The sequence below is a fragment of the Nanorana parkeri genome, unplaced genomic scaffold (genome assembly GCF_000935625.1).
Source record: "Nanorana parkeri isolate BGI_ZX_2015 unplaced genomic scaffold, ASM93562v1 scaffold982, whole genome shotgun sequence".
Classification (NCBI taxonomy): Eukaryota; Metazoa; Chordata; class Amphibia; order Anura; family Dicroglossidae; genus Nanorana; species Nanorana parkeri.
The window spans coordinates 123432-148054 of NW_017307250.1; the positions used below are offsets into that span (position 1 = coordinate 123432).

At 41.0% G+C, this 24623-nt stretch overlaps 1 protein-coding gene across 1 annotated transcript in view; it reads right to left on the reverse strand.

The window, feature by feature from the left end:
* Positions 1-24623, reverse strand: part of SUCO (SUN domain containing ossification factor) — a 105359-nt gene that overhangs the window by 55119 nt on the left and 25617 nt on the right. The window contains exons 2-8 of the mRNA XM_018566845.1: positions 19859-19967; positions 15487-15588; positions 11976-12121; positions 6559-6696; positions 5504-5654; positions 4076-4199; positions 747-868 (exon numbers count right to left, since the gene is read on the reverse strand). Coding sequence (XP_018422347.1) covers positions 747-868; positions 4076-4199; positions 5504-5654; positions 6559-6696; positions 11976-12121; positions 15487-15588; positions 19859-19967 — 892 coding nt within the window. The remainder of the gene's footprint in view (positions 1-746; positions 869-4075; positions 4200-5503; positions 5655-6558; positions 6697-11975; positions 12122-15486; positions 15589-19858; positions 19968-24623) is intronic.

Consider the following 24623-nt stretch of genomic DNA (forward strand, 5'->3'; position numbering starts at 1 on the left):
ACCCGGCTTCCATGCTAATCAGGAAGCCGGGTGGCGAGTCGTTACACGTCGCCCGGCTTCCTGATTGGCCAGGTAGCTGGCTTTCTGGCCAAATCAAGAAGCCAGGGGGCGGGTAATGAACTTATTTTTTTGTGATGCATGATGTATATTCTTTTAGCCTGCAGGCACATATTCATAGAAAATTATTTTTTCTCATTGCTATTAATTTTATTTTGGGTTAGTGACATCAGGTTATAATATGAAAATAGGGATGTTGACATGTTTATAGCAATAATACTGGTTGACATACAATAATGAATTAGCTTTCCTTTGAGTTTTTTTTGTCCCCGTTGTCCCAAAGTTAAAAATTTCTTTAATGCAGACACATGAAGCATTGAGCACATTCATTAGCCAAGGCTAAGTGCAGTTTAGAACATCTGGCTTGTTTTTATTTTACTTTCTGTTCCTGGTAGGTTGATTCTTCTATCTTCATTTACATTTTAAAACAACATTTGTTTGTATCCGTATATGCACCTGGAAATAGGGAAGGGGTGGAAGCCATGCTAGAAAGCTCTGATATTTCCAACAGCTCAGTTTCCCACCCTGGAATTGGGCTTTACCTGTTAACCAGGTCTTCAACAAGGTAAACAACAAAACACCAGGAAGCCTGATGAAAGTAGCAATTATGTATGTATTCCTTCCTGAGCCAACAGATATATTCCATGTGCCATCCAAGGAAGTTAAACAACTCTGCACATTAATCTTACCTTGGCCTCAGGGTTGGCAGATAGGATCTTTGCACCACACTCCACAGAGGCATAATTGTTCCTATTCTTTTGGACCTTTATTGTATGCTGCCCCCCATTGACTGAGGGATGCGTAGACTGGCCTGGAAAAAAAACATTGAAATGGTGACTGACTTTGCCAGTTGCTTCTTGACAGCATGCCTTTCAGCTACACTATAACTGGAAAACTTTGCCCTGTCCATGTGATACAGAATACCCTCTAATGTTAAAATTCCAGGCTGTGATACTATTTACTAAAGGACAGATTACTCCCTTCAGGGGCCATGCAGTCTGATCATCTGACCGTCATCCAATTTCAGAAATGCCTTTTGTTATTAATATCTACAGAAAGGTAGTTCTAAATACAAGGTCAAGTAACAAGTCGTTATTGTAGAGTGGAAAACATGAAACCTTTTCCCAAACCAAAAGGAGGAAGTGCTTTTCGTTGACTATGCATTTAGGATTCTATCTCACGTCAAAAAAGAATTAAAACATTTTAAACATATTTTAAAAAGTAAATGTGCACGAAGGAAGATTTAAAGGCTGCTCTTGCTCATTTCTCCACCTGAAAGCGGAAGATGATTGATAAAATAATCAAATAGCTTTAAAGTCCCCATTTTGGGGTGGGGGTGAAAAAAAAACAGAATAAGGAATTCTGGCTTCAGTAAGCACAGGTTTCTTTTAGAATAAGTAGTAAGAGGACCTGCACACATACACCATCACCTACCCCTTACCAGAGCAGAAAAGAAAAGCATTTTACGGTAAGTACAAAAATCCTATTTCCTTTCTCATCCGGAACACAGGAATTCAGACTCTGTCAGGACACCCAAAAGCAGTGTGAGGTATGGGCAACACAGCAGCAACTGCCATCAAGCCCAACAAAGAGAACTGGGGACTGTATGCAGCCCAGTAGCCACCTGAAGGACCAACGCCTCACTCTGAGCTGGATGGGGGTCAAGCCCCCTACTAAATAGGCGAATGTGGAACGCAACCAGACGGAGGGCACAAGGAATCAACCTGATATGCTCGGGACATACATGGAAAGGTCTCACCAGAGGAAATGACTCAATGACTCCACACAAAAAGGGAACACCAAACCTGAACCAGAGAAAAAAGTGATAAACCAAAACTCACCAAAAATCTGGTGAAACCATAATTTCCCATTAAAGAGGAAGAGAAGGACCGCAACGTGATGTGATCAACAAATTAGGGAAATTTAAAAAGCACCCAGCAGTGCAAATAGTGAGGTAGTTCCCAGTGCTTAACCCCAACTGACCTATTCAATAGAGTGAGTGTTCAGAGACAGGCCAGGTGCTGTTGTCATGTAAACAGTTCTGGACCTGGAAAGTGCTATGCAACTAACTTCTACCAGTACATGATTTCAGGCTAGCCCTTTAACTTCCAGTTCAGTGGGGTCTGAATACGGCACTCCAAAATTATGCTTAGAAAAGGCTGATCCCGATGGTGGATATGTAGAGACCAGCTAAAGCAGCGGTGTAGAAAGACAGAAGAAAGAAATCCACAAACAAACAACAGAAAGAAGGCTAGCAAAAATTGGTTAGACTTTCCTCAGCAGAGGTTTAGAAAAGACATCTAGTGAGGCATGCTGGTTAGAGGAGGGGTTTCCTGGGCCTGGATGAAATTTTTTTCGGTTTAGCAGTGTCCAATCCTTTAGCTTGAAGCAGTAACTGAATTCCTCGGTCCCTCAATGTTTACGTTTGTTGGCAATTATAAAAACTTCATGAAGTAAAAGTAGTCAGAGCAAGAGAATAAATGTTCCACAACAAAAAGACAATGAGCAGTACTACTTCTTATCCAATGCCTACAATACACTGCAACTTGATCCTCAACATAGTATTTAATTTGGACTAAGATTCAAACAGATGGAAAAGGTTGACATTTTAGAGCATGGAAAATACATTTATATATTAAGTGTAGAAGTGCCTGTGCATACAATTTTCAGCGTAACAAGGCAAAGTATTTATAACAGCTCAAGTGTAAAATGATAATCCACTAAGATTCACATTAAACATAACAAAGCGTAATAACAATAACAATGTGGATATACTGTTCACACATCAGAGCAGTGAACTTCTAAGCACTGTAAGCCCTCGTTCACACCTGAACGTTTTGTAGCGCGTTCTACGCTCGACGAACGCTCTACAAAACGCTCGAAAATATAAATCCCATTGTATTCAATGGTCTCGTTCCCATCTTGGCGTATTTCCGCCCATCCCTAACGCGCTACAAAACGGCCCACGCCTGAAAAGGTACATGTACTACTTTGGGCCGTTTTGTTGCGCGTTTCCATTGTGATACAGCCAAGTAGCCTTCGGAAACGCGACTTTTTTACCGCGAATCGCAATACGCCTAGGTGTGAACGAGACCTAAATGTTTTTTTTGGTAAACGTGCACCAATGCCTTTACTGATACAATACATTGTAAACAATGTCCTGTTTTAACAATTTCTGGGTATAGCTTTTGACAGCCTGTAAGCTTTGCCAGTACATTATCATCTCATCTGCTTCCCATGTGAAAGCTCTATAGCGATTAAACTACAAAGACAAGACTAAGCCCAGACACCAAGTCCAGCCTAGCTCACAGCCTGTGGCTATTTTAATCTTTTCATGTTGTGGATCAACTCTATTATGAAAAAAAAAAAAAAAAAATCAGACCTAAAGAACACATTCTGCTCTCTAGCCGTGGTTACATATTCTTTGGAGAACCAGAGCATAAAACATTAAATCCCCTTTTCCCAACACTCGAGATTAGTGATAATGGGTGTTTAATTTAAATAGCCACTTGTTCCTTTCCAACACTGAGAGGTAATTTTACTTTCTTTAACCCAGGGATGGCCACACTCCGGCCCTCCAGCTGTGGTGAAACTACAAATCTCATGAAGCATCTCTCTCCGGGAGTCATGTCTGTGGCTGTGAGAATCTTGCAAAGCCTCATGGGATTTGTAGTTCTACCACAGCTGGAGGGCCGCAGTTTGGCCATCCCTGCACCAAAAGAAAGAATCAGATGTAGACACTGAAAACTCAGTTCTTCTCCATTACATCTATGCCATTTGATAAGATGAAAATGGTTGCAAGTGGATGTTATAGGGGAAAACATTGATTTTTAGTAGATTTTTTTCAAACCATCAATACTTCATGGAACTGTAAACAAAAGATCCACATTTAAAAACACAACTGTGTCAGAGAAGAGAATAGATTTAATTGGGAAAGGGAAGTATATACACTGGCTTCTGTACGCGTTTACCAATTTGCAATTTGAATTTTGATCTTTGCCATACTGGCATAACATACTTTTTTCTTTCTCCACTTCCATGACTTGTTTCTTCCACTCATCAAAAGTTGGAATGTCAACGGGGTCCTTTGTGTTCCCTGGAACAGCTGGGTCACCTCCAGCCACCTCTTTGTCATCAGTTAGCTGTATTCCCCAAAACATAAAAAAGTTTTAAAACCCACACACTTACATTTTGCTCTTGCTAAGTTGGCGTTGAAATTTCCAACAAAGACAGTCAAACTCAACATGAAATAACAAGTGTCTCATTACTGGTCAATAACAAACAAATGTCTTTAAAGTGGCACTAAACTCTGGAGTTGAATCCTTAAAATGCATTCAAGTACCATATCAGTGGCGCCACAAGGGGGGTGCGGCCCGCACCCGGGTGCCACCAAAATGATTCATTTTGGTGTCACCCCCCTCTGAAAAGTCGGGCGCTCAGTCATGGACCGAACTCCCGACAGTATCAGAGAGAGGAGGGACCCGGCGGCATACCTTATCCCGCCGGGTGACTGTCCCCTCCTCTCTCTGCCGGCGTCCATCACCAAGATGGCCGCCGGCAGGTATCAGAATACTGCTGCGCGTGCATGATGACGTCATCGCGCATGCGCAGTGACGTCTCGGAGGGGTGACACTCGGTTAACGCTCCGGGTGTCACCCAACCTCGGGACGCCCCTGTACCATATTAACATAAATGTATCTTATCTGTGCATCACTCAGCTGTAGATCCTCAAATCATCTCTGGTGACACCATCCTTCCTCCTGGAGGGTGGCTACTTTTGCTCACCAAGGTCCCTGTGTGGCAGCCACCACTCCAAGCTCACTACTGTGATGGACTACATTCTCAATACAAATTAGTAAACTAAACATGAGATTGTAGTCCATCACAGTAGTGAGCTTGGAGTGGTGGCTGCCACACAGGGACCTTGGTGAGCAAAAGTAGCCACCCTCCAGGAGGAAGGATGGTGTCACCAGAGATGATTTGAGGATCTACAGCTGAGTGATACACAAATAAGATACATTTTTGTTAATAGTTAAGGTATCAATATCTGAATGATTTTTTTAAAGATTTAACTCCTGAGTTTAGTGTCACTTCCAGATACTACTGTGGAAAAACTGTTACTATAAAAGAGGTTCTTAAGTATTATTTACATCCCAAAACATAAATGACAGCCAGCTAATACTTTATTTTTCCAAAATTTCTGTTAAGTGCTTTTTTTTCCATATAGGAGTATAAGGCTGTGCTCTGTCAACAAGGTAATGACTTGACACATCTGGAAACTTGAGTTTCGATGTAGCTTACTAGACAACTACATGTCAGTGCCCTTTTTGTTATAAAGCTAGGTTCTAGTGTAATATAATGCAGTAAAGCATAGGAAATGAAAACATATGGTATTGCGTTATACATTTCAATAACATGCCCCGATCCCAGCTATGGGCATACTGACTTTTTTCTCCAATTCCTCTGATGCATTAAGGTGTACTTTCTGTTTCTCTGCTTCTGGTTCAGGAGCTGACACTTTGTCTTCTATGTCTGAAGATGTCGCCTTTCGTTTGTTTTGTGAAACGGAGACGTTCTCAACATGTTCATTCACAAAACTACGGGGAATTGTTAAAAGGAAAAAAGTTAAAAATACATACATACATAACACATACATACAGGTCTAATGGCCAACTGTGAAGCATGTACATCTTTGAAAGCAAGCATTTGAAGATGCATTGTTCATACAAGTGCAATAAATGAAATAAATGACACAAGAACACCACACAGACCTAAACACACATATGCATTAGCCCTTTCCCTCCCACAACAGCTATCTGAACATGCTTTAACAGAGTTTAATATTTTATAGAAACCACGATATCTCCAATAATTATTTGAAATTAAAAATGTGCAGCTGCAAAAGCGAAAAGAACCAACAGACTATATGGACATTACAATTTGGAGGATTATTTTGCAGGAAACAAAAAACTGTAAGGCTTACTTCAAAATGGCATATAGCGCTAAAATAAAGTGTTTCTATAGTTAAGCACAAACGGCACACTGAACCACAAACAGCCAGATCTGTATTCATCAAAATGAGCAGTCAGGGAATGGTTTGTTTTTATAATAACGGTATACGGTCTTCAACCATGTTATTTATTGGGAATAGTTGGGGTAGTCAAGTGCAAGCTAGACTGCAAAAAGGTCAGTGACACATTTGTTTAAAAGGCGCAGACCCACAAATTACAGACCTTATAATCTGGAGAACCCCATCTTAAAATAGGGAAATTTGTCTTTTAAAATATGGAAACCATATCCTCAAAGCCTTTCAGTTTCACTTACGCTCTGGCATTTTTCATGCATATTTAGTAGGTAGATGCGCAGATAGAGAAAGGCAAGCAGAGCAGGCGAGCGATGGAATGCGACATGGCCTTAGCAGCGCATGAAGAGTTACCTTTATTCAGCTTCTTGCTTTTGGGAGGATTTGGCTTAACAAGCACAACCTACTTCAATACTCACCTTGCTGATGGATTGATAAAGGAGGGCTCACTCTGAGGCTCAACCTCTACTGCCCCCCCAGTGTCACAGTCAGGTTCTAACTGCTCAGGTTCACTAGAGCTGACTACAGGGAGAGCGGCACTGGACGCTTCTATTGCACTGAAGGGAGAGAAATAACAGTCTTTTTACCCTGGGGGGAGTTTCAGAGAAAAATCGCACCAGACAGAAACCAATATGGATACATAAGGGGTAGGGGACATTCTCTCACACAGTTACCAAGCACACAGGAATTATTATTTTAACTTTTACTGGATGCAATGCTTTTAAGAGCCCGATAGAGAACTGTGGTTTGAAGACTAACACGGATGTGGTTAAGATTGACTGATGTTAATGGGAAATTACAGCCCTGACCACTCACATGACTGCAGTATTATCGAATATGTGCTTCAAACTTGAAAGTAAAGATGTTTCCTGCAGATTACAGTCAATTGGCTAAGGAGATCACAATGTACATGTAAAAGGTGCCGACACAAGATGACTGCACAAAATCTGATCAATTATGGTCAGATCAGGACATGATCATGCATCAAACTTGCACTATCGGATTTGCCCTGATAATACATTTCAGGAGAGGAAACAAATGGCAAGGCTGGGCTGCTAGTTATTTCCAGAAGTAAAGCCGGCCATGCATTGAATAATCAATAACTGGCCACAATTCCTTCAGCAGGTGGCCCCATTACCACCCTTCTGCTCGGCATCCTTTGATCAAAAAAAAAAAAAAAATCGAAGAAGCCAGATGGAAAATTTTGGGGCGAACAGAAACAGCAGTCAAACCGGTGCTGTCACGGTTTGGGTATTTTGACAGCGGTATGCCTGCCAATGTCAGAATACAACAACCTAGTTGGAGATTTGTTCCCCCACACTATCTGGCATTGACAGGGGATATATAGGATATATATCTATCTATATATCCTATATATCCCCTGTCAATGCCAGATAGTGTGGGGGAACAAATCTATTAGTTTATGCATCAATTGTTCAGTGGTCAGCACCATTTTATGTCTACTAGCACATTTATACTTTAAATCTTAAATGTCACACATAGGAAGAAACTCTGATGCCATTGGCAACAGAGCATGAGCATTTCAAAATCTCACTAGCAAATCAAGTAGTGTTATAGATCATAAAAACAAAACAGATTTGTTACACAATCTGAGCCTTATGTAATAAAAATTGAGAAAGGACACAGTGGAGGGGTCAGGGACAAATTGCTCCTTTTCATTACTCACATTTTTATAACAAAGGCCCTAAGATGCAGCCATTTGTGTGCAAAAACTAAGATCTGCTAAAAGCCAGCTGCTAAATTTGGACCAGTTCTTAGTATAGCAGTTGGTCCAAAAAACAAAAAAATAGTTGCCGTCACAGAAAGACATTTATAAAACTGCACATGCTAAAATTTAGACAACTACTGCACGTTACAGAAAATACATCATTTTATAACCCCCACAAACTAGTTGAAAAACAGAACCGTGTCGGAATACCAAATGATACACAGTTTGGAAAAAAATAGAAAATACACAGCGTGCAGAAATTGTCCTGATTTCAGGTTGTACAAATGCTATAAATCCCCCAACTGTGCGTAGGAGGTGCACAAACGAAACCAGCACAGAATAATATGTAAATAAAAAAAAGCAAGGAAACATGCATGCAATATGTGCCAGTTAAAGCATACAGGTGTTCCAACAATGTCAATGTATTTCTTGACTTTAATCAAATTCAGCTCCTAAGGAAATAGTCTATTTATGCACATTTCGGAAAATTCTCACTGGTCTGCTCCAACATTTAACCAAAGGAACGGTTTACTCTACTGCTGCTGTAAAACGTCAAAGGTTATTCACAAAATGTTAAAGGAGAACTATGACCCAACCTTTGAGGTAGTTCTCTTTAGGGTCACAGGAAGATATTTACTAATATGACCCAAAACTCAGCATATAGTGGAGCAATAGCCTACTATATGTCAACAGTGCAGAGCCGCTCTCCAGAAAAAAAATTGTCAGGATCCACCTGACTGACAACTGAGAGCTCTGCCTGCCCGCTCCAGTCTGTCCCCCCAGTCAGCACTGGAGGAATGGAGAGGGAAATGGAGAGAAAGCAACTTTCTCTGCTGTTTTTTTTTTTCTGACATCGGGCCGCAGGCCGTCATCAGGTCAGAAAAAAAAAATAATAAACCCATAGGAACTAGGGCTGGTAATGATTAACATTTTGGTGTTCGATTAATGGAAAAAAAATGTAATTGAATAATGTCGATTAATTATAACGCACAGATCCAACTACATTGGTCTCTACACATATAGCACAGCAATGAAGTAATAAAATGAACTAGGATCACACCTATTTGTGTCCCGGGATCGATAACCATCTCAGACCTTTCCAGTAAAAAATTGCCAAAACATGACCTCTTGGAAAAAGGAGGTCTGGATTTATAAAGAAGGATGGGCCAGTATGAAGAAATAAAACATTTTTAAATTGCTCAAACGGACAGTTCCCACACGAGGTTTTTGCATATACAAGTCTCCCCAGATGATGCTAGTATGAGCCAAGCGCTCGATCATGCTCCTTGCCATACATGATGTAAAGTACGTACACTTCCTTCTTACATATTCCCCTTGAAAAATGAATGGGATAATCTACTTGGATCTTTCTGCAACAAGAACATTCGCTCTTCAGGCACTTTGAGATAGAATGCAACTATGTAAGATTTTTAACATTACCTAATATTGAATGTTTTTAGATGAGCTTTTTTTTTTTATGGCTACTTATCAGCTGATTACCAAATATCTTTTGTTTTAGCACAACTGTCACAGTGTGGTTTTGCTCTTACAGACGTTTGTTACATAAAATATGGGGACATGCAAACTTATTGCGCTCTGCTAATCGAGAAATGGAAAGGGAGAAGAAGAAAAAAAAAAAACAGAACACAATCTATTTGAAATGCCACCTAAAAACGGTATCTAAAGCTCAACACATGTTAAAGTCTAACTGTGCAATCTTCATTAGTTCAACCAAAAATATGCAATGCACGGGCTTGTCAGATTGAGTCCATAATTGAAGTCACCAGCACTCAGTGTGCAAGTAAAGCACTTTAAAATGTCACATAGCCAACGTTTCGGGGCCACGCAGGGTCCCTTCTTCTGGGCGACATAGTGACCTATGTCGCCCAGAAGAAGGGACCCTGTGTGGCCCCGAAACGTTGGCTGTATGACGCATGTGACAATTTAATAAAACACGCTTTACTTCTTGCACACATCGAGTGCTGGTGACTTCTATTATGGACTGTATCTGACACGGCGCCATCCGTTTTTTAGGTAGGTACTCATTTTACATAGTTTTGGTAGAGCTAAAGTTGACTGGTTGCATGGCATGTTTGTAATGTGTATATTGAGCTTAAAGTGGACCTTCACTCCCTAGGCTAGGGCCACGAATCGCCGTTTGTTTTGTTTATGTCCACTACCCTGCTGCCATTCTCTCCTCTGCAAACATGACACGCCCCGCTCCAGCAGCCTCCTGGGACATTCCAGTCACATATTACAGGATGTTGCATGGGTGATCCGGGTCAGCAACGCAAGGGGGAGGTTGTGGCTGCAGACGCCAGAAGGGGCGGCTGTAGCACGCAGAAGAGGCAGCTGGTTCGCGATGACTTCGCAAACGATGGTACAGGACCCGGCTGTGGCATTGAACTAACAGATAACAGCAGAACACGGGAGGGTGTACGGTCAACATTCCTCACACAAAATCATTTTCTCTCTGACCAAACAAACTGTGCCCAACCAGAACCTACAGCAACTTGCAATCAGTTATGTCCACACCAGATACTAGGGCCAGGTTGACCCAGCAATAAGATTTTATAATTAAACAGTAAAACACCATGCTGATCTAGTGACTTCACTCAAACTTTCTAATCTGCCTGTTTGTTCTGGGCCAGTGATTTAGCAAGAGTCAGGTATTCTTAGATGAACAACCTCCATATCTTATCCTGTAAATTTTTCCCCCTATTTTTAACTACACCAATCACTGAATTTAGACTGATTATATAACTCAAATGTTACATAATCCCTATATATAACCCAAATGTTACATAATTCCTATGTAATATCCCCTATTCCTTTCGCTCATTAGGTTTTGTTCGGGACATTTACCTGTGCATTACCCTTTTCTTTCAAACCACCTCATTCAGTTCTATCTCTCCAATTGTTGTCTCTCACAAGCTCTGGTTTATTGTGCACTAGTTGATTGTACTCTTATATACATTGATACGTCTCATTAACCAAGACATGTAGCTACTTTTTTATTTTGTAAGTGTATCTTTGTTTTCTTTATTGCAGTGGTTATTCCATTGATATTTCTTGAGAAAATGTATGTTCTCATTGAGAAAAAAAAAAAAACTAATAAAAATTACCGTATATTGCGGTCCATAACACGCATGTAGTTCCTGACAGCTGGCGCTCTAATCAGATCACTTGTATGAAAACGAGCGGCGGCTCCACACTATACATTTAGCTCCGCTTGTCCGGAGCAGGGCTAAATGTACAAAAAAAACTACTCGGCCCTGTGACCGAAACTGCATGTCCTGGGCGTCGGGATTCCCTCAGCTCTCACACATTCGCTCCATAAGACGCACAGACATTTTTGCCCACCTTTTGGGGGGGGGGGGGGGTGAGTGCGTCTTATGGAGCGAAAAATACGGTACCTGCTTTAAAAAAAAATCCCTAACCAAAAAATTGTTTATGTTGTTTTTTTCTTTCTATTGCCAGCATACCAAAAAAAAAAAAGGAGACGGTGTCACTGCTGATTTCTTCCCATTTGTTGTGATCATCCCGAGGCTTCACTGCCAAGTCCTGACCTGCAAGTTGTTCCAGAACAGTGGCTTACTGAGTAGCGAAACCACAAGGCAATTATTACCGACAGAGAGCTAGCAGATTCTAAAAATACTGGCAATGGCTGCTCCCATAATTCTTCTATCCTCAGTTTACTCTAAAGCAGGATGGACATGGATAAAGTACTGCAAGAGTCTAGTTTGGGAGATCAGTTTGTTTACACAGTACCGACACTCAAAGCTTCAGAAACTGAGACCGAACTGTTACTATGTTATATTTGGAGACCTTAGAAATTACAGAAATGTTTCTGTTTATACAAGAGTTCTTTAAATCTAGTCTTTCTTCAACCCGTGCAAACTTAGTACCTTCTGTAGGTTTTTTTTTCAAAGCCATACATAAAACATGCACAAGATGACTGCAAAGGCCCAAAAGAAAAACGCAAAACAGGAATTTAGCTTTGGGATTTTGCTGCGTATGCAGTACTGGAAAGACTTGGCAGCTCCATACACTGCACACCAAACAGAACAGCTCGAAAAGTTTATTTGTAAGTAAATGAAGTCTTACTCAGGCAGTGGAACCGGAGGGATCTCTGAGGTAGATGAACTGGAAATGTTTTCAACACTGGTATCCAGGTTCACAGCTGCTTTTTCCACGTCTTTTATGTCAATATTGTCCAGAGGTAAATTTAGTCCTGGTTCTGTTTTCTTGTCCTGCAAAGACATCAATTTCAAAGTCATTTAAAATAAGAGAGATCAGTTAATGCAACTGACAACCTTGAAAACTTCAGCAGTCAATAAAACCTGAGCTCCAGCCAAGAAGCATATCATACCATCAGATCTTCATTCTCTCCTTTTAAACTGCCTACCTTTGGTTATATTCGGTCTTTCTTAGTTAGACTGGGGCATATGCCTATGCAACATTAAGACTGTACTCGCTGATTACTCATGCTGTCTAATGGGTCCTCTATTTGATGTCACAATAGTCGATATGTCAGTGCCCAGTACTCAATATTGTTTACGCTATGCGCTCATTGATCCACCATTTGTACTGGATGTTTTCTGCTATGCTTCTTCATAGCAATAAAAATGTATTGAATAAAAAAAAAAAAAAGAGAGAAGATCTTTATTTCTTTTCAAAGTCAATCATCTTTATGAGCTCCCAAACTTCCCCTCATGCCCACACATTAGTGCCGTTTCTGCTCTGGGCACCACTATTTTCTCCCTATGGAGAAATGGCTCCTGGTCTCCTTTGGTGACAAGCTTACAGTGGATGGCTGAGTCACAACCCACCATCAGTAGATTGGCAGCCTTAAAAACTCTGTTTTGTCTATAATTTTATGTAGCACAGCACTGAACACCACTCGCCCATCACTGTAGTACCTTCCCGTGGAATCATGGAAAAATTATGTTCTTATTTATGCATAGTGAACACATGCACAGTCTTAGGCTATGTTCACACCATGTGCGGACCAGATGTGTAGCAGATTTGCAAACACAGTCCAAGTTTAAAATGGGCTTTCAGGTGCAGTTCACTGCGGTCTGTGCATTTTTGAAGCGTTTTGCGCGTTTCGATGCGCTCCAGACCAGAAAAAAAAAAATAAGACATGCAGTATTTTTTTGGTCTGGAGCGGAAAGCACTGCAAAAGGTGTGAACTGTAGCCCAAAAAAAATCACAGAGATACATTGGGATGCGTTTTAAGTCCAATAGCTAACTGTTCTGGTCTGGGCATTGTGTGAACAAGCCCTTAGATCGTCCCCTCCTGGTACTCGGGCAGCGTAGACTTTACAGAAAGAGACAATGACATCAAAAGTAAGAAAAACAAGGAATAAAACAAAAAAAGGGCATTTATAAGTAAAACAAACTTTTTGGAAAGGAATCCAAGGGTCCAAAGTAAGCAGGATCCTGGAGTACAGATTTAAATTTCAAATGTGACAAAAGCAACATAGCCAACGTGTGAAGTGAATTTAAAAGCGCTGATGCAATGGTCAAATTATGGGTTCAACAAAGCATGGGCAGAAAACACTTGTTCCCCATGCATGCTACTGACTAGATGACCCTTTAGTTAGATGGCAAATGCAGAAAGTGAAAACAGTATGAACCACGGCAGTATTTTTTCTGTGTTCCTTAGTAGTGGGTTTAAGCAAACACATATTTTTCTCTATGTGTTAAAGAGAAGAATAAAGACAGACTAAAAAAAAAAAAAGAAGATGTATAGGAAACAGTAGTACTTTGTCATGACCCTGCAAACATTTTCAGGCAGCAAGAACACAACATCTCTATTGGTGGGAGAAAAAAAAAAGGCCTACGGGGTCAGTCATAAGGTTCAGAAACAATCTGACTGCTGAAAGATCTTTCAGTCATCTGATAGTCACACAGACAAGCCTGATTGTTTATGTATGTGTTTGTGGAGGGAGAGGAAAAAAAAAAAAACCCACACACCCACCTTTCCACAATTGCTAAATTGCAATGGTCACACAAGTGGCACGTAATCTCTACAGACAAGCCTAAACTCAAGATTGAGGTCTGCTGCAGAAACATATTTAACCATTAAAAGGGCAGAGAAGGGGCTGACCCAAAGTGCAAAAACTCACTTGAAAATAGAAGGTAGCTTGGGGCTCCTGTTCTAGGTCATGTGACCAAAGGCTGACGTAGCAGCCGGCTTGGGCACCAATGTTGGAGTCTTCCATGAACAATAAATAAACGCTGTGCTAATGTCAGTGCCTACAATGCAGAGCTGTATATACTCAACTCTACTTTTGCTCTCCTTCTGCTCCGAGCTGTGACTGAAGCCATAACTAGGAGCTTACACAGGGGGGCTGAGGACTCTCTAACCTCCACAGTCTCACAAGGCAAACTTCCTGAGCAGTCAACCAAGCCCCAGTGCTGTCACAAAAGGGACAGGAGTCAGAAACTTAGAATACCTGGAAGTACTGGGTATTTCTCTTTGTCACCTGCAGCCAAAAAGGAGCACTGGGGAAACATGGGAAGGCCAGTATCTGAAGCTGGGTAAAGCACAGGTTCACCATAAAGTACATTTGTCACCAGAGCATCATAACCCAAATGGAATGTACCATATAGCAGCATCTTGCCTTCCCCAGAATCTCCAACCCATCCTACAACATTACAGCAGAGATTTCCCTTTTAGCGCAAAGGCATCTTTAGTCATCTAGGTGCCCCTACTTCTCAGTTATGAGGCTAAATTAACTACTTTTACATAAAGGCAGGTGCATTTTAAAGTGACACTAAACTCAGGCATTAAACCTTAAAAAATGCATTCAAGTACCCCGACTTAACAAAAACGCATCTTATTAGTGCATTACTCTGTGTTGTAAAGTAGCCACCGCTCCAAGATTGCTCCCGTGATGGACTACAAGCTCAATTAGATAGTATTTGAGGTTGACTAAAGACATATGTCCATCAAGTCCAACCTATTATGTGTATGGTCCTACTGATGTGTAGTATGTATAGGTCCCTGTGTGTTCTCATTCTTAATAGTACTTGAACCCCTGTATATTACGGTCTCTGAGGAAATCGTCCAATCGCCTCTTGAACGATTCCACACTCTCCGCCGAAATCACAGCATGTGGCAGCGAGTTCCAGACCCTGACTGATCTGAGAAGAATCATTTTCGCCCCTTGTGCTGAATACAAATTAGTAAACTAAACCTGAGATTGTAGTCCATCACGGTAATGAGCTTGGAGCCGTGTCTACTTTACAACACACACACGGACCACGGCGGAACAAAAGTAGCCACCCTCCAGAAGGAAGGACAGTGTCAGCACCAATTCAGAGATGATTGGAAGATCTAAAGTGAAGTGATACACAAATAAGGTCCAGTTTTATTATTAGTTAAGGTACTTAGTACTTGAAAGCATTTTTAAGAAATAACTCTGAGTTGAGTGTCACTTTAACTTCCATCAAGAGAGTATACCAAAAGTAATAAAGTCACATATTGATTGCATCAATATAGCCAGCCTACAATATAGAATGTTCTCAATGAAGCACCTAAAAAAGGGAAACATAATAGACAGAAGATATATTATTGTTTTCCAATTATAAGAGAAAGCAAAAATACCTTTTCATCTTTTGTGCAGTCTTCCAAAAGCAAATCTTCTCCCACGTGCCCCAACGATGGAGAATCTACTATTTCTGAAGTCTTTGGCTGTTCCCTTTCCTCCTATATTGTTTATAAACAAATATTAGCTCATACATCTTCAAGTTAATATACTATGACAGACCTCTCTGTGTATTTCCACTTTCACAGCCAACTTGGGATAACACCTATTTTTTATCTGGTCTAATCACTTGCTGACCGGGGTGTTTACACCCCCTTCCTGTCCAGGCCATTTTCAGTATTCAGCGCTGTAACTGAAGTTATTCCGTCATGCAATGCTGTACTGAAATTAAATTTTATACCATTTTTGGGGGGACACAGTATTCTTTTGGTGGTATTTATTCACCACTGGGAAGGGGGGTATTTTTTACTATATATGGAAAACTTTGGAAAAAAAAAACGTTTTCCCTACGTTATGTTATGAAACATTTATTATGCCATTTTTTGCTAAAATATAAAAAGATCGGGTAAATAGACACCAAACATGTCAAGCCTTAAAATTGCATGCGCCTGAGAAACCGCAAAAAGCTACAATATCGAATGTCGGTCATAGGTGCCGCTTTAAAAGCTTTTATCGCTGACAGGTCCTCTTTATGGAGACATTAGGGGTCTCCAAGCTTCACCAGCTTCTTCTCTGGCTATAGCAGCCAGAGAAATGACAGCTGAATGCGGAAGTGATGTAATACACACCACTTCCACATTCAGAGATTGGAGGGGAGATCAGCAAGTGGAACAATGCTGATCGCCCTCCCATCTTCCTACTGACAGGCGCCGAGCTGGTCCCAGGCCCGCAGAGGGGATAGCGGAGCCCGGCATGGAAGGTAATGGCGGGGGAGAGGAGGGGCGGCGCGCCAATTGCTTGCATGTGTAACAGTCATTACTGGCTGTTTACACCCGTCAGTGTGTTCTGCTCCTGCTAGGGGGCGCACAAGAGCAGGAAAGAAAAAAGAAGAAGAAAGGGGCTGAGGGGTCTCATCCATTCAGAGGTGGCTTGTCCACTGTATGTTAATAAGGCTTATCAGATAAACACAATCCTCAAATTTCAGTCCCAAAACTTTCCATTGGGACTGACTACTGTGAAAGGATTAACCTCCCTGGCGGTATGATTATGTCAGGAATTTTGTACCAAAAGCGGTACATTGTTTTTCATGGAAATTTGCTGTTTATATTGTAGGCCTGTAATTCTTAGTAAATCTTAGGAATTACTCACCTAAATCTGTCCAAACAAGAGTAAAGTAGACATCCCAGGTATGATAAAGTTTGAAACACGAAATTAAAAAATTATAATATAATAAATTATAAATACTGCAACCCCGAGTCTGGCTCGGGGTTACCGCTCCTAGCATTGAAAATTCACCCCGAGCCAGACTCGGGATTACCGCCAGGGAGGTTAAGAGAAACCTGGAATTAGCCATATTGCCCGATTTACTAAAACATCTAGGTAAGATTTTTTTCAGTATGCTGTGTGAATAGGAACATAACAAACATATGGAGGGAGTTTCCCAAATCTGACTGCAAAAGTGGAAATACACTAAGGAATAAACCAGCAATCTAATTTAATAAGCTGTAAGTGAAACGCGATAGGTGTTTAAAAGGGCAACAACCTAATGCTGTGTTCATGGCCAATTTAGCCTGCCCTCATTAATGACAAAATAATGAATAAGTATATTCAGACACGATAAAAACACACACAACACACACTAAAATAGAAGTTACAGGAATAGCGGAACAGTGGTTGTCAGACCTGAAGTAGGTGTGCTGGGGGGAGGTGGATTAGGATAAGTCATGAAAGAGGGGGCAAAAAGGATAAGTTAGCTTTGATTTAAAGTGCACGTATCCTTTTTATTGGAACTCTGCTTTAAAAAAAACCCAACCAGCAAAAAAAAAAAAAAAAAAATGGCAGTTTTAAAGACACAAACACACGGATTTACCATGCCATATTTTTATTTTTGGATAATGTCAAATCAACCAGTATGTAGTGTGTGGTATCACCTACATATAGAAATGTTCATGTGTTACACCACAAAACATGTTCCAAGCAGGGTGTCTGCAGTCAAACCGATAATAACTCAGTACTGACAGTGCCCAAGAGGTCATCTGCTATTACAATGGAGGTACAGGAGGGACAATAGGATGCTGCAAAACATAGGTTCAAGGAAAGCAACAGAAAAACTCACTATTCATCTTTGAATCAACTAAATTCATGGGAACACCCTCAGGCAGTTCATGATCAAAGTAAATGCAGTGCTAACCACAGGGTAAACAAGGTCTAATGTTTACACAGATTTCTAAAATCCTGGAAAAAACAACATTGCAAAACAGACACATCACTTTAATGTTTGCATACAGGTCAACACACACCGTCAGCTCTGTCAAAACTGGTCACCGTGACATTCACCGGAATCCTTTTCTTGGAATTCATTGAGGGACACGGGAAGTATTTTACCTTCTGGGTTAAACTGCTGCCCACAGCAGGATTAAAATACTGAAACTGTTGGCCAGCCCAGGACAACCACTCCTACTATTACAGCACACCTCAGTTTTGTAGCAAAAGTACTACCAAAAGCATAGCCATTGGACCCGTGTGAAGTCTGTGTTCCTCAATGTAGGAGAAAGAACTGTCTAAAGTTTACAGTCCAGTAAAAAGCTGAAATACACCTATGCAAGATGTTTTCCTGCCGAAGAATCAGTAACCAACAGTCAGTGATCCAGACAACCCTACCAAAAAGCATAGCAAGCTCTTAACCTCTACTGTAGTAGCAGCAGCAGCAAATGGTCAAAAACAGTCAAAAGTCCAACCTGTTGACTGGGCAAGAAAAACAGCAACATGTCATCAGCCTTCTATTCCCTTTCCTTCTTCTATCAGCACATATGCATTGCAGTGGAGGTCAACTAGCTCCTAATAACTCTTCTCTCTCCAGGTCTGAGTGCTGATGATGAAAGGACTAAAAAGGAGGCCATTGTCAGGACGAATTCAGGTACTTACAGTACTCTTCAAATAAATAAATAACTGCATTCATTTTTTTGCATTCAACTATCTAGGCTGTTATGGCTTACCACAAGGCTGGACAAATGTGGGTCAGCAGATCGTCATGGCAAAGGAAAAAGTTCCCTGGAAACTATGATGCCCTGTGCAAGGCTGGATATCATTTATGACCACTGCTCCTGAAAATTGGTTTCCACCTGCCGTGGCACAACTCAACCCAAAACCTTTGTTCTGGCTCCTCTATCCTCTATATGACAGCCACTTACTTGCCAAGCAGCAGGATGAAGGACCAAAGTGTTAATCAAAGCAGCACTTTACGTCGGGCATGAAGTCAACTGTGGGCATGTAAGCTCATATGAATAGCTAGCATTTAATATGTTCCATGTCCAGTGAAAGGTGCGCAAGAATGTGAAAGGATGTGGTCCTGATAGAATATGGACACCGGCACTCCAACAGCAGATAGAATGTCTATTTATTGACGTAGATGCAAAAAAAGCATGACACATTTAGTGCAATGTTTCGGGGTCACGTAGGATTCCCTTCAGGCAGAACAAGTGCCGGAGTCCATATTCTTTTGTATCACAGATGGTGGCCATCCGTCGACTGACGGTGCACCCATTTATTCCTAATGATGAGCGGTCAGGAGCGCAATGGGTACATGAACTGTAAATAGGATGTGGTCCTGATAACTGTGCCAGGGGTGGGGCCCAGTCTGTCACTGAACAAAGTTTTACAGATAGTCAGTCAGGACAGTGGGAGAGGTCATGCTGTAGGGTTCCATGGTCTCATATAGGACAATGTCTTGGAGTATCCTGTGTTAAGAGTGCAGGTAAGCTTTACCCACAGGTAACAAACTGTCTGAATATTTCCAAGGACATATCCATACTGTGAAGATTTGACCCTGGTAATGTCCATGAACTTCAGCAATAATAATACAATAGCGCCAGCTTTCGGGTATGTGTCAACAGGTGTTAGGCTTGTGTGAATGGCATTAGTTTGACATCAGTTTGGGATGCTTTTGTGATCATTCAGAATTCATTGACAGGCACATTTGACCTGCGTCTGACCTCTTTCTGACCTGCATCCAACATTTTTCTGCATTCCTATGCAAGTCTATAGTAATTAAAAATCCACTTAAAAGTAAAACAAAAGCCCTTCAACACAGGCCCCAAATACACTGAGCAGCCCTTTCTACTTACACAGGACGTGAGCTATAACACCGCATTGTTGCTGGCTCCTAACATTTCAGAACTAGCTCCAAGATTTCGGGAGAATTAGTCTCGGGTCTTTGTCATATTTTATCTTTCACAGTAGATCAAAACCTTTTCATAAAGGTCAAATACACACCTCTTTCTTTGTATGCTCATCTTTATTTACAGAAAGCTCATTATCATGTGCAGATTGTGTTGCAGGAAGGACAGTATCTTCATTGCAGAACACGTGGCCAGGTGGTAACCTAGGATGAAAAAGATTTTAGTATTTAACGCGAAATGAAATGCTTGCTTCATCTAATGCTCAGTTTTAAAAGCATCAGTAGAATGTAAAAAGATTTCAAAACGTATTATAAAAAGCACACAAATCAAACTGCCAGTTTATTTACATACAAAAAGGTTACCTTCAACCAACAATGTAAAGAGGAATTACAACCTTACATTTTTAGAGTTACATGTGGAAAAATAAATAGCAAAAAGTGTTCTAATGTTATAAAAACAGAATATAGAATTGAGATCCTTTTCAATCAAAATATTTCTATATAGCAGATGTGTATTATACCCGAACACAATATAAAATGATCACAAAACCAAAGCCACAGCACTTCAAAATAAGCGTAACCAATACATCTTACGGAGCATTTTTATAAAAACATTATTTTCATGCATTATTTCCAATTATATAATGTGCATAGAGACTCACATTTGCTTATTACTAGGGCTGCAGCCAACAATTATTTTTATAATCGATTAGTTGGCAGATCAAAAACATAATCGATTAATCTGATAAAAAGAAAATGAAATACCATCCTTAAAATTTAAAATAAAATACACAAATGGAGTTATATAGTTTACTTCAGAATAAAACCGCATGCACAATTTTTTGCAAATGCACTGCGACACACAGCATTGTGGTACCGCACTTTCCAGTGTAGGCATTGAAATGAATGGCACCACAACGCACCTCCTGCAACAGAATTCATCAGGCTGAAACATAATTACTTTTCCGCACTTTTTAAATGTCTTACTTTAACAATTGTATGATTATATTAGAAATTTTAATCAGTTTCATGGATTTAAAATAATTAGAATCGAAAAACTCTGGATAGGAGAGATATTGGCCTGACAATTATTGCACTCGCTCTGGCGCATGCGGTCATACCCGACATGCGTAGCACAATTGTCGTTTTTGTACGTAGGTTTTAGCTTTAGTTAGCTTTTTAACTCAACTCGACGTAATTGCCATTACATGGGGGGTGCTCACAATCCCCCTGTGTGACAGCACATTGGCGGCGACAGGTTCTCCACTTCAAAGCACACCGCGCTTGAATAGCTTCATTTCAGGAATGACAGCTGCCAGGGGCAAGATTCCGCAGGCAGCAGCTGAGTGCAAAACACAGAAGGCAGTGGGTGGGGGCAATAGCCAGCCTGCTTTTAGGTATTTTTTAAAGTATTTGTGGCTATTGCATCTGCCCACTGCCTGCTGCCATACAGCTGAAAGAGAAAGTTCAGGTCCCTCCTCTGCTGTGTCCCCTCCGATTCGCGATGGGAGCAGTGGGGATCAGAGGGGGCATAGACCCAAGATTTGGGGGAGCTCTTCCCACTGCGGGGCATGGACCACAGAGGTCTGCTGCAACAAGACATCTAAAAATTAATTTTCAGTATGTGTTGTGATTGGAAACACAAAACCAACATATAGTGGGGTTCTCTCAAATTTAAATGCCAAAGTGGAAATACGCTTTAACTTACTTCTTCCAACCACAGCAAGGGGGAGGGGACAACAAGGTCTTACACTACTCTCACAACCTAACTAGAAGGTAGGAAGGAATGAAGATATTATCTAACTTAAACAGTGTGTTGCTCGGAGATAACTCCAATGTATTTAAAGTTAAACAACTCTTATTCGGGAGGCTTCACCAGCGAGTGGAAGTCCAGGAGGTCTAATCGCATCAGAACAGATTCATCCCAGTTTATCTGGAAGGATTATTTCCCAAAAGTTTAAAGAGAAAAGACCAAAATTTCTTAGTGACTTCTGCATACCTTGTACAAAAGATTAGGACATGAACAGCATAGAAGGCCTTAGGAAGCAGCTAATTATATTGCTTCCAAAAAGAGGGCAGTACCAAGGAGCTCTACCACCAGGGAAACCAGCAGAGACAACAGAGGGCACCCCTCTCTAGTGCCCAGCAATAAATGGAAGGAAGTGGACAGGAATCCATTAATACATAATGTAGCAGTAATGTTGACATACAAGATCTGTACCCATGACATTAATTCATCTCCAAAGCTGAACCTTCACAATGTCCTAGGTCCATTAAACACTGTTGAATGCTTTGGCAGTGTTAAGGGAAAGAATTGTCCTATGGCCATCTCATTCAGTATTAATTTGCATATTTAAAATATAGTTTGTGTAAAATAATTGAAGTCGAGTGGTCAGGTATGAAACCAGACTGATCAGTATGAATCAGCGTAGTAATTACTTTAGTAAGACTCCAATGCTGGGTCAAGTTGCTTTTGCATTCCCACTGACATACTGTATGAGAGAAAAGCAGTATAGACACGAATAAATATACATGAGTGGAAATGGACTCTTGGAATCATGGTTTTTTTGCCTGATGCACTTTACCTTAAAGGACCCATGACAGCCTGTGTTGCAATGTGCAGAAGCACATTCATGCATTTAGACACATTTTGGAATACTAGGATATATTGTACATTTTGTGTGACTTTTCAGCATTTTTTATATCACACTTTAATACATTCTAGATACAATGCGATTAGTTTTTGCTGCGTTCCAGGAAAACATGGTTCAAAACAAAAGTTACATAGTTAGTCAGGTTGAAGAAAGACATGTCCATAGAGTTCGACATTGGTTCAAAACATCATACCTCCTACATTACAAAGCAGGCAAATACATTTTAATTGTGTGCTTTTGCATATTAGCTGCAGGCACCAAATGCTGGGATTTACTTCCATTCAGGATGTATGCTGGTATGCAGGGGTGCTGCACATATCATATCTCACATATACAAAGTCTTCAGTGCAGGGAAGATACCCCTGACTTATAGCAAAGTATGAGTAACTGCTAAGTAAAGATGAGCCTCAGTTCACCCAAACTTGTTCAAAACGCTGTCCGCAACCCCCTACTCCCGACTCAATCAGTGTCAGCATTTGCGGTGGGGGCATTCCCTGCCCCTCTGTGACGTATGGTTGTGGGGTAGGAAATGTGCCTCCCTACAACTGTTTGGGTCAGGAGGAGGGGGGTGTCAGTTTATCAGGCTGGGGCCACCTTAGACCAACTGGGTTCACACCAAGCACAGCCTCATCACTACTGCGGAGTAAGGCCTGGTTCACACCTTTCCGTTTTGTAGCACATTCAACACTCTACAAAACGTACAAACTTGAAAATCCCATTGTTTTCTATGGGTATGGTTCACACCTTTCAGTATTTCAGCCCGTCTGAACGCGCTACAAAACGGCCTACGCCTGAAAAGGTACATGAGCTTCTTTGCGGAGTTTTTGTCTCGCGTTTCCATTGGGATACAGCCAAGTAGCCCTCGGAAACGCGCGTCAGGCGCGCGTTTTTTACCGCGAATCGCGGTACAAACGCGCATATTTGATACGCCTAGGTGTGAACACAGCCTAACTATTTCCCTATCATTGTATACAACTGCCTCTGTTCAGCGTAGACAAAGATGTCCCTGGAATGTTGGATGTACTCTGAAGATGCTCCATTAACATGTTCACACTATTACCAAAGCAGTATATATTGGATGCAAAGTAAATGCAAGTTTTGCCCATTGATCACACATTTCTCCAGGAAATATGATCTTTGTCTAGAAATTAAAACATAACTAACATGTTTAAAGCATCCCTGTGTAAAACCACAAGCATCCTAAATCTGTATTAAAAGAAATGTCTTCAACAGGCAGAATCTAAAAGCTCTCAAAAAAAAAGCCAGCTGGCTCAACAGATGCAAGTAGTGCGTGAAAATATGAAAGCGCAACTGCTGCTTGCTGTGAAACATCACAACACATCCCGATACTTCACATCTAAATTTAGGCACCATGTACAAAAGGAAGGAAAAACAAAGGCTTCTGAAATCAGACTTAAAATTTAACCCAAAATAATGCAGATTACAGACAAGCAAATGGTATTACCCTAACAGCTGGTCCAAAAGCCGCAAATTATGATACTTTTATTTTATTTGGAGGCCCAACTGCACCTCCTGTGCCTTTCTTATCTCTGCTTTTGAAATCAGACTGGAAAAGGTCAGTTAAAAATAGTCAAAACTATGAGGGTGGCTCAACTGAGGCTTAAGACCAGGGGTAGCAAACCTCCAGCCCTCCAGCTGTGGTGAAACTACAAATCCCATGATGCATCTCTCTTCGGGAGTTATGTCTGTGGCTGTGAGAATCTTGCAATGCCTCATGGGATTTGTAGTCCCACCACAGCTGGGGGAGCTGGAGGTTTGCTACCCCTGCTTTAGAGGGTAATTGGATCAGCATGAAATGATATTTGAAATCATTAAAAGAGAGCTAAGCGGTGAAGGTCAGCAACATAACTTTGGTTTGGTAAATTAATATAATTTCTGCAAACTGGAAAGAGTGGAGACTTTGGAATATACTGTATTATATATTATCATTAATATACTGTAATATACTATAATATATTACCATTAATATACTGTAATAATCAATGTACAATTTGCTACACTACTGATGGTAGAATATATATCAGTAAAGAGACGAGTCTGGGCTTGCTGCAAACCCAGTTCACTTGAATTTGCCAAAGCCTGCTCAAAACTGACTACCACCCCCTCCTCCCGACCCAATCAGTGTCAGCAGTTGCAGGGGATGAGGTTGACCCCCCCCCCCTGGGGGGGGTCGGGGCACTTACTG